The following is a 19,350-nucleotide window of genomic DNA, read 5'->3' as shown; positions in this document are numbered from 1 at the left end:
AGCGAAAGGTTGGGAGACCGCACATTGTTTATTTAGGCGGGTCTGAGGAAGACACTAGGGGAGCCAGGGCACGGGCGAACGGGGCACTACGGGACATCTGGGACATCTGCTGAGCCTAGCCGCGCTCGCAGATGACCTCGACGACACTGGGTTCCATGGGCACCGGGTCCGGACAGCGCAGGGCTGCTGAGGCCACCACTTCATCCAGCAGCAGGTGCACGAGCTCCTCGTCGGCCACAAAGCGCCATAGGTAGAGCTGCAGGAAGTGGCAGTCCACTTGCACCTGCTGCAGCCCGAAACGCCCAAAGGTGCGCAGCCGCACACACTCCAGCAGCGTCTTTAGGCTGATCTTAATGATGCCAGTGAGCACCGACACCTGCGGGCAGGGACACAGGGATGTAGCTGGTGGACTGCTGTTGGGGGGGCGACCAACTTCTACACTGAGGCAGAGAGACCTAAGGTGGGGGCAGACGGGCTAAGACAGAAAGACCCAGGGCTCAGGTAAGGGGCGGGGATATGAAATACCACCATCTGGAATGGAGGACAGGGCCAACCCAGCAGGCACAGGCTAGAATTAGCAGAGTATGTCGAGGAGGCGGTACTGAGAAACCCAGTCACTGCATGTGCGCTGGGCTGGGGCCCAAACTGCGGTAACTATGAAGCCCTCCGGAGGCCCCGCAGCCCCAGGGCGTCCATGCCAACCCCCCGGGTCCCCTGGAGTCTGGGTCACGCGGAACTTCAGACCTTGTTGAACTCCACGGGGCTGAACACATCGATGCGTTCCGAGAACAGCTTCTGGATGTTGCTCAAAAGGTTGGTGTCCATGGGGGCACTGAGGGAAGAGACGCAGTCACAGCCCGCCCTGCACTGTGCTCTTCTGCCCATCCTCCCGGAGGCCCCCTACCAGGCAGACCTGGGTGTGTAGCTGGGTGCATAGCGGCCCTGCTGCCTAGAGCTACTGTACACGGAGAAGGTCCTCTTGCTGGAGTCACTGCTCTGAGCCTTGCGAACACCCTCTTCGTACAGGAGCCCCACCTGGAGGCGGAAGCACGCACTGCATGGAGGCCAAGCATGGGATCCCTCCAGCCTATTAGGTACTGGGGACCCGGGAGGATGCAGTTAACTGCAGAACAGAGTCAGTGGAGTGGGGCAAAGGCAGGCACAAGGTCCTGGGACTCAAACTTTAGGACTAGGCCTGCTTGACTTTCTGACTGTCTAGGTGAAACGGGTGACAATACCATAATCTGGGGCAATGAGGAACAAGGCCGGAGGGAAGCCACAACCTGGCCCATGTCTCAGTCCTCAGAAGGCGGACCCCCCCACAGGGCTCCACCCATAGCAGCACCTGTACATCAATGGCCGTGGTGTCCTCCACAACCCGCTTCATGACGGCACGCACGTTGCGGGGCTCAAGGGTACTGAGCCAGTCCCGAGTCTCCACACTCTTGCGCAGCATCTGTGATATGACCAGGCCCTGCACTTTCACGTAGTGGGTCAGTAGCCGCCGTGCCGTGTCCCTGGCCTCTGCACACAGTGTGCTCACGGGTGTCACCGGAGACTGGTCCTGAGCCAGGGAGGCAGAGGACAGAGGCAGTGGATATGGGAGCTGTAAGCTGGCAGCTGCCAACCTGGAGTTGGCCAAGGTAGAGGTTGGATGGGCACTGATGGCCGGTCTGGGTTCAGCCACAGGGCCCATCTGGCCTCCTGTGTTCTCAGCACCTCCACCCCTACTCTCCTAGAGCCAGCATTTCACCTGCACCAGAAACTGCTCATCGGTGAGGGTGAGGATATAGGAGATGGTGGCGGTCTCATAGTCCAGGCAGAGGCGAGAGAGGAGTAGGAGCAGGGCAGGGGGTGTGGCACCTCCCTTCTCCCCTGGGCTGTCACAGAAGCTCTGGGCTGTCTGGCACATGGAGCGGATGAAGCCCACGATGAGGCCCTCTCGGACTCCCTGGCTGCAGAACTCACCCTGTGAAGAGGGAAGGGCCACATATATAGGCAGCCTCCTCTTCTAGACAGGTCCTGCTCCAAGGCAGAGCTTTAATCCAAGTACCAAGGGCAGCTTCCCTGCTTGGCCCACGCAAGGTTGGCAGCCCCTGGGGACCCTGCCACCCTCCTTTTAGCACAGCTGTAGGTGGCTGCAGTCTTTCAGCCCTCCTGATTATGCCTCCTGAGAACCTAAATACACATCCACAGTCCCTGGGGCCAGGACTGGGGCGCTCCTGCAGCTCCTGCAGTTTCCGGAGCACCAGTAAAGGGTAGTGGTATGGGGCCAACCAGCAGGATGAATAACCATAGGACCAAGGGCAGACTGTACCCGGAAGTAGGGCTTGTTGGAGAAGGACACCTCCTTGGCGGTGAAGAGGTGAACAGCAGCCAGAGAGGCCTTGATGTGGCTAAGGATGGAGCTAGCCACATTGGCCAGCAAGTCGGCCAGGCTGGGGCCCTCCTTCCCAGCCAGGCGGGGAGCAGCAAGTGCCTGGCGTACATCGGTCAGACAACCCAGAAAGGCTGCCTGCAGGCCCTGCAGGTGATGGCCCAGCCGCTCTCGGGCCACTCGCTCCACAATCTCTGTAGCTGACTCGGTGAGCCCGGCAGCAGCCAGCGGGGCCCCAGGTGCTCGCAAGCGCCGGTGGAAGCGATCCAGTGCCCGCACGAGCAGGGAGTTGTCACCGCCACCCTGCTCCTGTGCCAGCCTCCGCTCCACCAGCTCAAAGTAGTGACTGCCCAGCTCCCGGGCAAAGGCCGCCAGCTTCTCTGCACCTGTGGGGCCCTGGGCTGCAAACAACTCTTGGTAGGCTGCTGCCACCTGGCAGAGGCCACCCACAAAGCCACTGCCACCCCGGTCTGTGAACTCTAACACGTCAGGTGCAGGGGGAGAAGGCCCCAGCTCCCTCTCCAGGGCACGCAGCTCCTCCTCCAGCCGCCCCCGGGCGTGCGCCAGGAATTCCTCGCACAGCTCCTCTGCAGGCTCGCCCAGCGCCAGCAGCAGCTCCACGCACTCAGCCTGCTCGGGGGCTCCAGAGCCGCCCTCCCTGTGGCGTCAGGGAGGAAAGGAAAGTAAGGCAACAGCTCCCGACAGCCTGGTAGCCTGGCGTGGGCACTGAAGGGCCATACCTGAAGCGCTGCCGCAGCTGCTGCGCAAGGCGGGCCATGATGACTTGGCAGTCGTCCTGGATGGCGCGGAAGGAGGGCAGGTGCTGATACTGCTGCAGCACGGCCCGCGCGCGGCCCTGGTAGTGCACTGCCTGCCTGTAGGCGCCCAGCTCCACACATTTGGTGAGGCGTGAGGGCAGCTCGAAGAGGAACTGCAGCTTCCGCAGCAGTGCGTGCACCCCTGGGGAACGGGGATGGGGGCAAAGGGCCATCAGCCCAGTGTTCAGGGTCCCGCCGGCGGAGGTGCTGCGTGGGAGGGCGCCCACCTGCCAGCTTGGTGATGCGCTCGTGGCGGTCCTGCAGCGTGGCACTGATGCGCGCGCTGAAGTCGGTAATCACAGCCATGTTGTTGGCCAGCCGGTCCATCTCGTCCTCCATCTTGCGGAAATCGTTCTTCATCTTCCGGATGGTGTCTGGGAGAGGAAGGGCCCAGGGGTAATGGGGAGGTAGTGCTGCCCTCGGCTCCTCAACATGAGCAGGGCCATGGCTCTCGTGAAAAGGCTGAGTCCCGGCACGTTGTGGGAGGGGTCCCTCTGTCAGTGTGGAGGGCTTTTGTACACACACCTCCCGTGTGCCCCAGCGTTGGTGTCCAGGGGAGCGGAAGGGACGGGGACCCCAGGGGGCTCTGCACTCAGGGGGTGTCTGTATCTCAGGGAGGGCCGCACCCCACACTTAACACAGCGGCTTAGCTTTCCTCTCATTGTGGGGTTAGAAGCAGCTGGGCAGAGGTTGGGCCCATCTGCCCATGCTCAGAGGAGCCCTCCTCGCCCAGCACAGGAGACAGAATACAATTCACCTTTTTTTTGAGAGCACCTTGCTATGTAGACCCAGCTGGCTTCAAACTTATGGTGATCCTCCTGCCTCAGCCTCGGGAGTGCTGGGGTTACAGGTGTGAGCCACAGCTGGCTCATGCTCACCTTTACCTTCTTCAGACCCCCACCCCCTCGGCAATGCTGTCTGTCCTCTCTGAGGGAGCATTACCATTTTGTCCTGCTGGAAATCTCCCGCAAGGTCTTTTATGCTTTTACATTCAAGGTGGCGCAGGGCCTGGCACTTACAGCTTCCAGTGCCCGAACTGCAACCCGAAACCCACTTACTTATCACAAAGCCCAAACTGCAATTACACCTAGACACTGAGTTTTAGTTTACAAAAAGACAACACATCCATTAACATCTTTTGTCTTAAAGAACAAGCGTGCCATAGGTTCACCATCACTGTTCTAGGTCCTTCCCATCCAGCTCTCTTTAAAACCCTACTTCTTAGCTGCTCATGATGGTACATGCCTATAACCCTATCACTCTGGGAGGCCGAGGCAGGTAGATCTCAGGTTCAAGTCCAGTGTGAACAACTGTGATTTAGCTAGACCCTGTCTCAAAACAAAAAATAAAGGGCTGGGGAAACAACTCAGTGTGAAGGCCTCGGGTTCAATTTCTGGTGCCACCAAAAAAACACAAAAGCCACTTCTTTGAAGACCTCTCATCACACTACCCCCTTCTTCTTTTTTTTTTTTTTTTTTTTTTTGTCTTTTTGAGACAGAGTCTCTATGCAGGTCAGGCTGGCCTTGAACTCACTTTGTAGCCCAGGCTGGTCTCGAACTTGCAACCGTCCTCCTGCCTCAGCCTCCGAAGTGTTGGGATTACAGGTGTGATCCACCACGCCTGCCTAAATAACTTTTTTTTTAAAATCAGTACGAGGGATGGAACTCAAGACTGTGCACTTGCAAGGCAGCGTTTATGCCGCTGAGCTAAATCCCAAGCCCCACTACCCCCTTCTTATTGCCACTTCTACTATCCCTGTTACCAGTTCCTGATCACTGTATCCCGCTGCCCCTTCTATCACCTCCTTGTGAACATCAACAAATGCAAAGCCTTGGACATTTCCCATTGTTCAGTGACCTCTTTGGCCCTGCTGTCATTGCCTCTGCCCCATCTGGTCTGCTGCTCATCATCACCAGAAACTGCCCCTTCCAGCATCTCTGCTTCTGTGACCCTGTCACTTGGCCTGCCTACCTACCCTAAGCCTTCTGGTTTCCGAGGGAACCCTGGGCACAGTGATCCTGGCCCCTGGGCACTACTCACAGTGCTCCTTCTGCAGCATCTCCCCTCCCTTCCTCAGTCTGCCCTGTCACCTGCAGGTGCCACTCCCACCCCGGCCTAGCCTCTCTCACTACCGGTTCCTGGAACATGATAAGCCCAAGTAGCATTCAACCCTTGGACCCGAACTGAAGATGAACCAGACTCTCCTTCAGTGTCACACCAAATCCCACTTGGCACTGCCAAGCCATCCTCCTAGGCCCTCTGGTGGGTCTGTTTTTCTCATTTTCCAAAGTTACTTTTTCTTAGCATGGTGATACCCATAGGAAATGGTTACAGGCTGAGCTGGGAGGATCACAAATTTGAGCCCAATCTGGGCAAGTCAGATTTTGTTACAAAAAAAAAAAAAAAATTATAAAGAACTAGGAACTTGGGCCAGGCATGGTGGCTCACGCCTATAATCCCAGCGCTTGGGAGGCTGGGGCAGGAGGATCCTTGTGAATTTGAGACCAGCCTGGGCTACACATCGAGCTCAAGGCTAGTCTGAACTGTATAGCAAGATGCTGTCTTAAAAAAGACAAAAGAAGAGGAGGAGAAGGAAGAGAATTGGGGATGTAGCTCAGTACAAAGGCCTTGGGTTCAATCCTAGAACTACATTTTTTTTTTAACTTTCTTTGCCTGGGGAAGGAACAGCAAAGGGCTTCCTCTGCTATAATCTTTCAGGTCTTTCCAGTCTGGCACGGGTGAATGTATATATTACATAACCGAGCTCAGCGTCTATGTCACAGGCTGGCCAGCCACAGCCTGCGGCCAAGCCTGTCCCAGCACATTTTGTTAGTGTGGTTTCTTACTTGGAATATAATTGCCACACAGGAAAATTCACGGATTCCTCATATAGTTAGTGTATGTACGAGGCTATAATCTAACACAACTAACTCCAGAACACACTCAATCCTGTTCTCTCCTAGTACTTGGCAACCATGAACCCATTTTCTGTCTCCATGGAGTTGCCTATTTAAGTGCAATCACATAACATGTGGCTCATGTGTCTGGCTTCTTTCATGCATGCTTATTCGTGCTCTGCTGTAGCACGTATCAGTATGTCATCCCATTTCTGTGCAGACAGATATTTAGTTAACCTCCATCGAGTCCAATGATGGTGAACCTTTTGTCTTTTTTTTTTTTTAACTTTTTATCGGTACTGGGGATCAAACTCACAACCACCTGCTTGTAAGGCAGGTGCTTATGCCGCTGAACTAAATCCCCAGCCCCGATGGTGAACCTTTTAGAGCTTTTGGTGATACAAGCAATCTGCCACAGCACACGTGTCCCGGACTCGACACCACTGACCTGGCTGATGGTCATTTGGATTGCTGCCGCTTTTTGCCTGTTTTGAAAAAATGCTGCTATAAACATTTGTGTGTTTCTGTTTGAAAATGTTTTCAGTTTTCTTTATGGCAGAACTGCTCCTAGGACCCATGGTTCAGTCTTCTGAGGAAGGGCTTAGAATGGGTACATGGTTTCTCATGCCCACTTTGGTCACTTAGGAGGATGCCATATCCTCCCATCCTCACCCACAGGCTGTTCATATCTAGATGCGCCTCTGAAGCTTCAGGCACTCGTGGGGGGGGGGAGGGCTCGGAGAGGTGACTGATCAGAGGGGTGTGACACTAATCCACAGAGGAGTTAGAGCCAAGTGTGATTTGGGAGATGAAGCCTCACTGGGGTGGGTAGGTCATGGGCTCATGGGTTATGTGCCTTGGAAGGGGCTCTCTCTGCTTACTGCTGCCTGGCCCCCTGTTCCATTTCCCCTCTGCTCTCTCTGCCTTCTGAGAGTTGGACTCCTCTCCTCAGCATCCTGCCCATGTTCACCAACTCCATTTACTGGAAAGTTTTCTTTACTTGGCTTTGAAGAAATCTATGTTCCTAATCCCAGCATAGGGGGAGGATATAGCTCAGCAGCACAAGTACCTGCCTGGCAAGCAAGAGGTCATGAGTTTGATCCCTGGTATTAAAAAAAAAAAGAAAAAGAAAAGATTTCTATCTAATCCCAGCACTTGGGAGGCTGAGGCAGGAAGACTGTTGCAAGTTTGAGACCAGCCTGGGCTACACAGTGAGCTCAAGGTTAAAGAAAGAAAAAAGAAAGAAAAAAAGCCATGTTCCTGGTTGTCCCCAAACCTCCCTGAATGTGCGATCTTGTTCTCATGACTTCCAGGGCTCAATCCCAGATCTCCTCACTCACTGCAGTCCCTTCTGAGGTGATCTATCTCTCGCCTTATTTCACATACCCTGCACTCCAGCCTCTCTCCTGAACTCCACAGTCCCTGTGTAACAGGCATTTCAACCCGACAAGGCCAACACGGAACTCTTGAATGTTGCTGCCCCACTTGCTCCTTCTCAGTGTTCTCCTTTGAAATAAGTAGTATTGCCTGGGATGGTAGTGCACACTTATAATCCCAGCACTCAGGAGGCTGAGGCAAGAGGGTCACTGTGAGTTCAAGACCAGACCCTGCCTCAAAAAGCCAATGCAGCCTATGCAGGCAAAATATAAACAAACGGAGCTGGGGATTTAGCTCAGCGGCACAAGCGCCTGCCTTGTAAGCAGGCGGTCGTGAGTTCAATCCCCGGTACCGATAAAAAGACAATAAATAAATAAATAAAAAATAAACAAACATTTAAGAAATAAAGAGAAGTTGTAACACAGGAATCGTAGTTCATGTTACTCAGAAGACTAAGGCGGGGACATACAAGTCAGCTGGACAATTTAATAAAACCTTGTCTCAAAATAAAAAGGACTTAGTATAAAGTTCTTGGCCTAGCATGAGGCTTGGGGTCAATCCCCAGTACAGGGAGAAGAGGATTCAGCTCATCCCAGTTCTTTTTTTTTTTTTTTTGGACAGTGGTGGTTTGAGACAGGGTCTTATTTTCTATGTAGTTCAGATTGACCTTAAACTCACTATGCAGTCATGGTGGCCTCAAACTCACTGTAATCCTCCTGCATCAGCCTCCCAAGTGCTGGGATTGCAGGCATGCACTGCAACCACACCTGGCTACCCCATTCTTCTGTTCATTCCTTCTCAGTAAAAAGCAGATTCTCACCACCACTTCCAGTCCTTCCTCACCTGATCCCCACTAACTCGCTGCCCTCTGTCACCTCCCTGCTGTTCCCTGGACTGCTGCTGCACTAGAACACGTCAGGCTCTCTTCCAAGCCTCGCTCTCAGCCCTTCCTCTCCATGCTGGTTCTGTCGCCTAGGGCCCTTGCCCAAATGTCACACCTCTGATCACCTCCATACTCACCCTCACTAAAGCTGGACCACACACGCCACCAGTCTCAATCTTTCTTGCAATCAATCAGTCTTTCTTGCAGCACTACCTACCAAGGTTACTACCTTCCATTCATTGTCTGTCTCTCCAGCTGGAATGTGGTCTCAAAAGGGAGGAATTTTTTTTTCTGGTTTTATCAGATAAGGTCTCACTATACAGTCCAGGCTGGCCTTGAACTCACTAGGTAACCCAAATTGGCCCTGAACTCACAGTGATCCTCCTGCCTCAGCTTCCTGAGTCCTAGGAACACCATGCACCACTACACCCAACTCAAAAGGCAGGAACTTTGTTTGGTGGGTCCACTACTGTATCCCCAGTGTACAAAATAATTCTTTGTAAAACAAAACCAAACCACAATTCATAGTCTTTATAGATTAATACTCTTATCACTCAGTTTATAATTTACTCCCTTTTTCTTAGGAAAATAATTCTAAAAAGCAAACCATCTTTTTAAGCAAAAGCCAAGGATCGATACATGCATATTCCAACAAATGTGGAAGTGTAGTATTTGTGAAGCTCACAAGGAAGTTTTCAGGACATTAATTGTTATATCTTGTCATTTATATGCTGGCGTTAGCAAGCAGAGGGGCGCCTAATTACCTCCTTTAAATCTGATAAAAGAACAATGAATATGCTACTACACCCTCTACTGTGACACTAGAAAAGGGCCACACATGAAGACACAATCCAGGTCTTCTGTACTCACAGAACTCTCCATGGAAAGGACCACAGACAGGCCCTTGGAGCCTGCCTCCTAGGGTAAGCACATATGGATCCAAAGTTATTACGCAGGTCTGAGATGTACGTCTTCAAAACAGGACTGAGGCAATGTGGATGATAGCTACACCCCGTCTAGAGCTCGGTGTGGTGGCGCACTTCTGTAATCCCAGTACTCGGGAGGCTGAGGCAGGAGGATTATTGCAATTTTGAGACCAGCCTGAGGTACAAAGTGTGCTCAAGGCCAGCCTGAACTGCATAGTGAGACCTTGTTTCAAAAGCACAAACAAACAAACCCAATAAACCAAGAAAACAAGAATAAACCCTGTCTAGTACTACAGAATAACGAAAAAAGGCTTTATCTACTCTTTGTGCCCCTTAAGGTCATAATTTTTCTCTCTTTGCTGAAGTAGGGAGGGAGAAAGGACAGTAAGGAAGAAAGAAGGGCAAGAGACCCGAGGCCACCCTCCAGGTAGGTCTGAATTAGAGATGAAAGCTATCACTAATAGAAATTAGACCTTACTGAGCCTCCACACTGTCGGGGGTTGCTATTTCAGTGCTTCACAGGAATTCATCTCATTTTATACTTACTCCCCTTTGGTTCCCAAAGCAAGCCCTAGGGAATATAGTTCACTGGTAGAGTAGATGCCCAAACCAAGCCCTAGGAGCGGCTATTAGCTCTACACTGGTATGACAGTGAAGGCCAGAGGGAGACAGGTGATAGTGCATTGACATCAGGGCAGGACTGGAATCTGGGTCTCTTCCCTCAAAATCCCTCCTGGTTTTCCCAGCACAGGTGGGGAGGAATTAAGACTGTCGGGACTGTGGCCAGCGCGGATCACCTGTGGCCGAGATGAACTTGTTGTAGTTCTCATAGACCAGGGTCTGCATGTCGCTGTCTAGAGCCCGGATCTGCCGCACCATGTCCGTCTCGCTGTCCATCAGCTGGGCCAGCGGGCACTCCCTACGCAGCTAGAGAAGTAGGGCCGTTAGTGTTCGCTGAGTTAGTGTTCCCCTGCCTGGCCCCTCACTGGCAGGCTCTTGGGCGCAAGAAAATCCTGATCATGTGAGAAACTGAGAGTGTAAATAAGGATTAAAACGTGTAATAGTTACTGGGAAATGGGAAGAAAATGTTCAAATGAGAAGGGGAACAAAAGAGGGAGGAGGATGAAAAGAGAAGGGAAAGAAAAAAATAGAAGGAAAAAAATGGAAACAAAGTTTTTGTAAATGAGGAGTTTGAAGGGAGGGTAGGGGAACTGGGGGGGGAAAAGCAGCAAGATACTATACACAGCTACAAATTCCCTATGATGAACCTTATCACTATGTACATCTAAAATGTACCAATAAAATGTAAAAATGCAAAAGAAAAAAGAAGGAAAAACATAAAGAAAATCCTGATCCTGCTTTCACGAATCGTAGCTACGGAACCTACAAGTGCCATACTTGAGGGGTTACCAGTTCGGCCGCTTAGGAGCGCGACTGGCAAGCTCAGCCTACACCCAGCCCCGCCCCGTCAGCCTGGGCTACGCCCCTACCCAGGACCTATGGAACCTCAGGCGCCAGACCTCAGACCCGCGCCACCTTGGGTCAGGCCAGGGCTGCCCACGCGCCCTTAGCCTTCAGCTCCGCTCCAGCAGCCTGGCCAAAGGTCCTTATCCTGTGAAGCCCCGCTCCCCTACCCCACATCAACAAAGTCTGAGGTATGAACTGGGGGTATATTGGGGGCCTAGACACCCCGCTCTTCACACACACCTTGTCCAGATATACTTCCGGGTCGAAGTGCGCCCCATTGAGATCAGTCGGGTCCAGCGAGTCCGGCCCGGAGGGGCGACTCCCAACCTCCCCCTCCGAGAGTCCGTAGTAAAGCTTCAGCATCCCGTGGGCCTTTCGCCGACGTTCCGGGGCATTAGCCTCGGGCCCTTCCGGGGAATCCCCAGGTCCAGATGCTGGACCAGGGCCGACGGCTTCTGCCGCCATTGCTCCGACTGCAACGGGTCGGCTGGAGGATGGGAAGGGATCGGGGAGGAGGCACTTCCGGGATCCATAAAGCTGTTGAAACGAGGTAGTGCTTCGGATGAAGCGGCCCGCTACAGCGATGAGTCCTTCCAGACTAGAGTTCCCCCGCAACTGTTCCCCGAATAAAGAGGTTCCGAGCGAGCCCTGGGTTCCACCAGTGTCCTGAGGGATAGACTTTGTTGTTGTTGTTTTTGTCTTTTTCGTTTTTATCGGTACCAGGGATCGAACTCACAACCCCACACTTGCAAGGAAGGCGCTTATGCCACTGAGCTAAATCCTCAGCCCCTTTGTTATTTTTTTTTAAAGGCGCTGTGCCTTTGCATATTGGGGCCGATCGCGACTCCCCAACCATGCTTTCCCGCAGGCAAGAGATCCAGAGTAAGTGGTGACCAACCCGTGGCTGGTGCCGCGCAGCCGGCTGTTTCTTGTCATTGAAAGCTCAAAAGGTTCACCATGGCTGAGTGGTGAGCAAATAAACGGGGACTGCGCGTGTTAAATGTATGTCCGTAGTGCAGTCTTTCTTTTTTTTCTTTTCTTTTCTTTTTCTTTTCTTTTTTTTTTTTTTTTTTGGTACCGCGGATCAAACTCGCGACTTTGTGATTACCAGATAGGCGCAGTGGCCCCCTGGTGCAGTGCTTCTTAAGGGCCATTTTTCTGTATCCCTCAGAATTGCCTTCAGAAGTACCTGTGGTGCACGTCTGAAATCCCAGGATTTGAGAGGCTGAGGCAGGAGGATCACAAATTCAAGCCAAGGCTTAGCAATTTGACAAGACCCTGTCTCAAAATTTAAAATGTGCGTCTGAGAAGGAAGGGGAGAAAGAGAAGCGAGGAGTTCAACCCTCACTGGGGAGGCACTCTGGGGTCCCATAGACCTAGCTTTTTTTTTTCCGTTGTTTTGACAGGGTGTTGCTATGTAGTTTAGGTTGGCCTTAAACGCACTATGGAACCCAGCCTGACCTTAAACTTGGAGTGATTCTCCTGCCTCAGCCTTTTAGTGCTGGGATTATAGGCATGTGCCACCATGCTCAGCTTCCTAACTGGTGCTGCTTTTTTTTTTTTTGTCCTTTTGAGACAAGGTTTCACTGTGCATCCTTGTGCCTCAGACTCCATCATGCTGGGATTACAGATGTGTACCACAGGCCACTTTTTAAAGTCCCAGGAATTTCTCATGCATGCTTCAATTTAAGAACCCTTCTTAGGCTAGGCATGGTGGTGCATGACTGTAATCCCAGCACTTAGGAGGCTGAAACAGGATCGCAGTGAGTTGGAGACCAGCCTGGGCTACAAAATGAGTTCAAGGCCAGGGTGAACTGCATAATGAAACTGTCTCATCCCAGTGCTTGGGAGGCTGAGGCAGGAGGATCTCTGTTAGTTCAAGACCATTTTGAACTACATAGCAAAACCCTGTCTCAGAAAAACCAAAAAGAAAATAAAGTAAGAATATGTCTTGGGGTTAGAAGACAAACCTGGCTGATATCAAGTAACTGATGGGATGTGGTGAGTGAGTGGGTAGGTGAAGGGTGCAAAACAATTCCCAGGTTTCTGCCTGGGACAAAGGTGCAGCCATTCCTTTGGGGAATCCTGGTGATTTTACCATTATTTATTTAAATCTGAGTTGTGACCCTGTAATGTAAACATTATCTTTCCGCCCTGTACTCCATGCCCAGAAACTATGTATGCAGCCCTAACCACATTGACCAATTGACATGTTGGAAAGAGCGGCCTTTTTTTTTTTTTTTTGTACTGGGGATTGAACTTACAACCTCATGCTTGCCAGGCAGGAGGTTGTGCCACTGAGCTATATCCCTGGTCCAAAGAGGGTCATTTCTTATCCTATGCCAATATGCCATCAAAAGTCCCTTTCAAGTACAAACACGTTTTTTTTTTTTTGTTTGTTTGTTTGTTTGTTTTTGTCTTTTTACTTTTTATCGGTACCGGGGATCGAAATCACGACTGCCTGCTTGCAAGGCAGGCACTTATGCCGCTGAGCTAAATCCCCAGCCCCCGAAACACGTATTTTTTATTCTGATCTGCTGACCACCAATATTAATGTTTACATATTATTAATTTTACCTGCAGGGCAGGCGTTGGACCTCTTCTAAAACATTACATCAGTCTTCAGACAATACCTGGCTGTCCTTAGTGACAAGATGGATGACAACAGAACCACTGTGACCTCTGGGAGAGCTTCTGGAATGACTGTCCCAGACCCCCTTTCACACTAAAGTCAAATAGAAAATGCTTAGCTATCTGCCCTTACAGTTTGGTCCTCCTTGGACTCACCTGCTGCTCTCTTGCAGTCTACCAATAAACTCTTTAAATTTTCTGTATTCCTTAGCTATCAGCACATTCCTTTGTGACTGTTACCACTGGCCTTTCATGTAGGGTGCCTCACATGGCAGTTGACGAAAGCATTCCTTCAAGAGAGGGAGTGACCTGGCATTCAGATTAGGACACACTGAGTTGGATTGGAGGAAAAGGAAAACAAAAAAAACTTTATTATGTGGCCCACCATGCCTAACTTTCTGTTTGTTTTGGTATTCTCTGGGTTGAACACAAATTTGAGATATTCCTGCCTCAGCCTCCAGAGTGTTGACAGTCTGCAGAATAGTGGCTGTGTGCCACTAACAATGTTAGTTATCTAAGTTACCTACACCAGCCAGTAATGTCCTTGGTTATACCTCCCACCTGCACTGGAACTCTCTTGATCTGAACTTATCTCCAAAAGCAACCAGGTCCTCCCAGCCTGAACCATAGTGCAGCCATCTTGGGCTTCAGCTTTTCCTACACTGTGAATGGACAGAGGGGGTCTGTCCAAGGTTCGGCTGTTATAAATTGTGCTGCTATAAACGTGAGTATGTATGGATCACTGTAATATAATATCTTCAACCCTTCTGGGAAGATATCTAGGAGAAGGGCTGGGTCAAATGAAATTTCTAGGTTTAGGTTTTTGAGGAAGATCCATTACATTTTTAAATGATTGGAAAAAACTCTAATTCTTTTGAATTAAATGTTCCTTGTATGCAGCATATTGCTGGCTTTTGCTTCTTGAGCCACTGCCAGTCTGTTTCTTTTGGTTGAAAACTGAGACTATTACCACTGATGATGCTAGTTATGTATTGACATCCCTGTCATGTTATTTCCCTTTATGTATTAACTTCCTACCCTTTTTCCTCTCTGTTTGTCTTGCCTGCTGGGTTGATTCTATTGGGGTTCATGGAGCTGTAGTTCTTGTTATCACTTTCTAGAATGTTCTTCAGACCACTTTGGAGTGCTGGCTAGGTGATTATGAATTTCCTCAGGTGTTTTTTTTTTTTTTTTTTGCCATGGAAGTACCTTATTTCTCCGTGGATTTTGAAGGATAGTTTTGTGGGGTACATCAATCTTGGTTAGAGGTCGTTTTCTTTTAGAGCTTGAAGTACTTTACTCCAAGCTCTCCTTGACTTGAGAGTTTGTGTGGAGAAGTCAGCTGTGATTCTGATGGGCTTTCCTTTATAGGTGATTTATTTCTTTTCTATAAGTTTTTACTGTTCTGCTCTTCTATTGAATTTCTGGAATCTTGACTATTAATATGCCTTGCTGTAGATTTTATGGTTTTTAAAAAGTCTGAAATTTATATTTTAATGCCCTAAGTAAAATTTATCAGAACACAGCCATAACTATTTGTTCACCTAATTACATTTGAACTACAACAGCAAACCCTCGTACAGTAGTTGCCATGGTGATGTCATGGTCCACAAAAACTTAAACCTAACTAGCCTTTGACAGAAACAATTTGCTTACCTCTGACTCAGTGGGATGTTCAGAGACTTGACTAACTGATTGATTGAAACAAGGTCTCATTATGTAGTTCAGGCTGGAATTATAGATTGGTGCCCACATGCCTGGCCAGAGACTGTTATTATCTTTTTTTCAGAGACTGTTTTAAAAAATATACATGGTCTGTAACCTTGGCACTTGGGAGCTGAGCAGAGGATGGAAAGTTCAAGGTCAGCCAGGGCAGTATAGCAAGATCCTGGCTCAGTAGGGTTTAAAAAAGAAAAAGGCTAAGGATGTAGCTCAGTATGAAGACCCTGAACTCAAGCCCCATTACCACACAAACAAAAAAGTTATAGCTCAGTGCCAATACAAAAATAATCTTCTGGTCGTAGCGGTGCACACCTGTAATATCAGCACTTGGGAGGCTGAGGCAGGAGGATCACTGCAAGTTTGAGGCCAGTCTGGACTACACAGCAAGACCCTCTTTCAAATAAAATGAAAAAAAAAAAAAACTAGCTGGATATTGTAGCACACACCTGTAATCCCCTGTAACCCCAGCACCTGGGAGACTAAAGCAGGAGGATCGCCATGAGTTTGAGGCCAGCCTGGGCTCATAGCAAGTCCAAGGCCAGCCTGGATTGCACAGCAAGACTCCATCTCAAAAAAAAAAAAAAAAAAAAAAAATAGAGGGGGGCCAGGGATATAGCTTAGTGGCATAGTGCCTGCCTGGCAAGCATGAGGTTCTGAGTTGATTCCCAGTACAAAAAGAAAAGAAAGAAAAAAGAACCCCCCCCAAAAGATAACCCAAGCAATACATGAATCTGTTCTTATAAGTAAAAAGATTTACAGCCAGGCATGGGAGCATATGCTTATAATTCCAGCATTTAGGAGGCTGAGGCAAGGGGATCACAACTTCAAGCTCAGCTTGGGCAACTTAGCAATTCAGGGGAGACTCTGTTTTCAAATAAAAAAAATAAAGAAGAGCTGGGGATCTTTTGCTACAAAAAAAAAAAAAAAAGAAAAAAAAAAAAAAAAGACACATACCTGTAATCCTAGCACTTGAGAAGCTGAGGCAGGAGGTTTGCTGCAAGTTCAAGACCAGCCTGAGCTAAAAAGTGAACTCAAAGCCAGCCTGAACTGCATAGCGAAATCTTGTCTCAAACACAAACACACACACACACACACACACACACACACACAAAGGAAGAAATGTCTGAACATAGGATAAATATTATCTAAGATTTATGAACTCATCAGCAAGGTTATTTATTACCTCAATAAAGTAATAAAGCACCTTGAGAGGCTGGACATAGGTAGCCATTAAAAGGAGAATATTAGCACATGATTACTGGGTTAGATACAAAACTGTGCAGTGATTGATTTGCTGGATGTGGTGGCATACACATGTAATCTTAGCACTAGTGAGGCTCAGCCAGAAATATTTGAGGCCAATTGGACTATATAGTGAAATCCTGGTCATTTAAGCACAGCTTGGGCAACTTAGCAATTCAAGGGAGACCCTGTTTCAAAGAAGAAAACCAAAACCAAAACAACAAAAAGCAACTAGTTGATTTCCTACAGGACAATAAAAATTATAACCTTTTATACTACTTTCTCTACTGGATATAAATGTTTTTATATCTACTGAGCAATATCTGCTTGTAATCTTAGAATTTGAACCATTAATGGAGAATACCAGTATCAAACAACTATATATCAGTAACCTTTAAATGGATTCGTGAAACAGCATTTCACCCCACTTTAGCCTTTATTTATTTATTTTTGGTACTGGGCATCAAACTCATGACCTCGTGCTTGCTAGGCAGGCGCTTATGCTGCTGAGCTAAATCCCCGACCCTCTTATTTTTAACACAAGGTCTTGTTAAATCCCTATCTGAATTTCAGGTTGGACTGAAATTCAGTCCTCCTGCCTTGATCTCCCAGAGTTCTGGATTACAGGCATGCACCACAATGTATAGCTGAGACAAGAATTTCGAGGTATAGGGCCCAGGCCCAAGCATGGTGGCCCATGCTTATAATCCCAGCACTTGGGAGCCTGAGGCAAGAGGATGGCTGTGAGTTGGAGGCCAGCCTGGGCTACATAGTATGGGACACTGAGGTCCTGTTTTTTTTAATCAAAGGACATAAACAGTAGCACCTCCATCTTAAACTTATTTCTCCCTGAGCTGCCTACCTCCACCCCTTGCACCAGAGTTAAGAGTTGTTAATGGTTACAATAGACATCAGAGGCAAGGACTCTGGGAATACCTTATGCCAACGCCTTCCAGTTCTGCTATCCCCAAACCTCCTTAGCCACCCTGCTTAGCAACCCTCCCACCCCCTAGGATAAGTGAACCTTTGCGCCAGCTAATGAGGGGAAGGCAGCTGTGGGAGACAACTCCAGTGACTCCTTTTGAATACAAAATAATTACTGTGACTTTGATAACTTGGAGACTCATTTCTTTATACTGATATATAAAAAGCTGGCTAGGGTATTTCCTTTTCTCGTCAATTTGGCTCTAAGCATAAGCATTGGCTCTAGACATAATAAAGCTAGTCCAGGTGCTGATATGCAACCTCTATAGCCAACACATAGTCCTGTTTCCTCTCATAGTGTTCTAGTACAATACAGATATGAGCACGAAAGATGTTAAAGCAAATAGCTCAGCAATGTCAAGATAAGACTAAGACTCCCCAGGACAGAGTTTGCATATCAGAAACTGGCTTATGTAAATTGATCCTCCTGCATATCTTTCTGTCTCCAATTCACAGAGATGCCAATCTTGCACCTGGCCAGCCAGCTCAAGTTCCCGCCACCCCTCTTCTTCACAAGATAATAAATTCTGGGAGAGGCCTAGGATCAGGGCCTTTGCCTGCATATCCTCATGGGATTGGATTTAGGACCCCTTGGTTGCCCTTAACTAGGAATATGTCTTGGTGTCTTTACTCTTGCTGTGGTTTGCATTGGAGGTGGTAGACTGGAATTAACTTGCTGGGATTCCAATGACATCTCAGTGGGATTACAAATACAACCTTTTAGATTGTGAGGAAAAATGGAAAAGGGATTACTGTACTTGGATAACTGAAACTCGATATTTGGGTTTACAATAGCAGTTACCAGCCCAGAAGTTAGGGTGTGTAAGGAGCTTGCCGCTGCCACTGGGTGTGCATGGTACCTTACTGGCCTGGTGCCTCACCCTTCCACAGAAGCAGACTTGCCTTGTCAAGATTTCTTGGTGAGTGAGTGCTTTATTTCCGCACCAACAAACTGAGTGTGGGGCTTACTGCCAACAAAAGTTAAGGCTGTGGAGAATGCCCTGTCCCCCATCTTAGTTCTGCCCCAGCTGTGGTGGAGCCCACTTGGAACCTGGGGTCCAGGTTCCTCACTAGGGAAGCCCCCCAGGTGCACATCCCAGTCTTTATCTCAAACCCTGCACCCTGTATCTCTATCAGTGAGTGTGCCCACACTCTCTGTGGGACCATGGGATGAGGAGTGACACTGTCCCTGCATCTGCACTCATACTCCCACTGCTCAGCACCTTCTGCCTAGGGCCCCCCCAATTCTAAGCACCCCAGCCACCTGTCAAACACTCTTGTCTTGGCTGGAATTCACCTGGGTTCTAGAGCCTCACCCCTCAGTGTCCTCTTGGTTCTGGAATCACACTGCTGTTCCAGATGGGGTGATGTGGATCCAGGGGGCTCTGCTGCTGCCCTGGCCAGTCTCCCCGTCGCTCCAGGGCTTGGGTCTGACGAGGGGCCCCCGCCGCGCTCAGGATGCGGTGGCGGGACCGTGTGGCCGTGCTCTTCTTCCCGCAAGGCATGATGCTCACCATGGCTGCCCTCCTGCTTTTCTTCATACACCTGGGCATCTTGGTCAGTGACCTGTACAACTTCTACATCACCTACGAGTACGACCGCATGAGCTTCGACTACACGACTATTGTGATGGTGGGGGCCAGGAGTTGGCAGGGGGTGGGGGGCTGGGGCTGACAGGCTGTTGGTTTGGGGTCGAGGGGCTGCTCCCCACTGCATGGGCCTATAGTTCTCCCAGGTGGTGAGCGTCTGCTGGGCTGCCATGGGGTCGGTGTACGCCGAGATGACAGAAGACAAGTATTTCCAGTGCTTTGCCCTAACCACCTTGGGTGAGTAGGGGAGGCTGCACAGAGGCGGGGAGGGAGCGCTTGGGCAGAGGTGTGGGAGGAGGGGCAGGGTGTGGGGCTGATGGTTCTGCGCTCTGCCCAGTACTCAATGCGGTCATGTTCTTCAACCGCTTGTCTCTGGAGTTTCTGACCATTCAGCACCGAGAGGAAAGCCACTGAGGCCGGGGACGGGCTGAGGCTGA

General features: G+C 49.7%; 2 protein-coding genes across 3 annotated transcripts; one reads left to right on the top strand and one right to left on the bottom strand.

Moving 5' to 3' along the window:
* Nucleotides 1-9: 9 nt before the first annotated feature.
* Nucleotides 10-11,296, bottom strand: Vps51 (VPS51 subunit of GARP complex). Of its 2 annotated transcripts, XM_003468070.5 has the most exons (10): nt 10,986-11,296; nt 10,076-10,205; nt 3,423-3,569; nt 3,118-3,337; nt 2,318-3,035; nt 1,754-1,969; nt 1,346-1,564; nt 914-1,035; nt 745-832; nt 10-376 (listed from the first exon to the last, which is right to left on the bottom strand). In XM_003468070.5, the coding sequence occupies exons 1-10, from the start codon at nt 11,208-11,210 to the stop codon at nt 116-118; spliced, it is 2,346 nt and encodes a 781-aa protein (XP_003468118.1). In that variant the 5' UTR covers nt 11,211-11,296; the 3' UTR covers nt 10-115. The 2 variants fall into 2 exon arrangements, with proteins under 2 accessions (XP_003468118.1, XP_013006201.1); XM_013150747.2 differs by lacking the exon at nt 10,076-10,205 and having other exon boundaries at nt 10,986-11,165.
* Nucleotides 10,680-19,327, top strand: Tmem262 (transmembrane protein 262). The gene is made up of 4 exons (XM_063227507.1): nt 10,680-10,933; nt 13,329-18,956; nt 19,051-19,150; nt 19,251-19,327. The coding sequence occupies exons 2-4, from the start codon at nt 18,783-18,785 to the stop codon at nt 19,325-19,327; spliced, it is 351 nt and encodes a 116-aa protein (XP_063083577.1). The 5' UTR covers nt 10,680-10,933; nt 13,329-18,782.
* Nucleotides 19,328-19,350: the final 23 nt, after the last annotated feature.

This window comes from Cavia porcellus, unplaced genomic scaffold, assembly GCF_034190915.1.
Source record: "Cavia porcellus strain 051 isolate PalLab524CR breed Dunkin Hartley unplaced genomic scaffold, mCavPor4.1 scaffold_17, whole genome shotgun sequence".
NCBI lineage: Eukaryota > Metazoa > Chordata > Mammalia > Rodentia > Caviidae > Cavia > Cavia porcellus.
This window is presented reverse-complemented; position numbering and strand designations above follow the sequence as displayed.

Bases quoted from the DNA above. Each gene is read 5' to 3' on its own strand.
- Vps51 (XM_003468070.5), bottom strand. From the start codon at position 11,210: ATGGCGGCAGAAGCCGTCGGCCCTGGTCCAGCATCTGGACCTGGGGAT. The intron at 1,565-1,753 runs GTGAAATGCTGG...TCCCTGGCTCAG, and splicing joins ATGAGCAGTTTCTGGTGCAG to GACCAGTCTCCGGTGACACC. The intron at 833-913 runs GTCTGCCTGGTA...CTCTTCCCTCAG, and splicing joins GCACCCAGCTACACACCCAG to TGCCCCCATGGACACCAACC.
- Tmem262 (XM_063227507.1), top strand. From the start codon at position 18,783: ATGCGGTGGCGGGACCGTGTGGCCGTGCTCTTCTTCCCGCAAGGCATG. The intron at 18,957-19,050 runs GTGGGGGCCAGG...ATGGGCCTATAG, and splicing joins ACTACACGACTATTGTGATG to TTCTCCCAGGTGGTGAGCGT. The intron at 19,151-19,250 runs GTGAGTAGGGGA...CGCTCTGCCCAG, and splicing joins CTTTGCCCTAACCACCTTGG to TACTCAATGCGGTCATGTTC.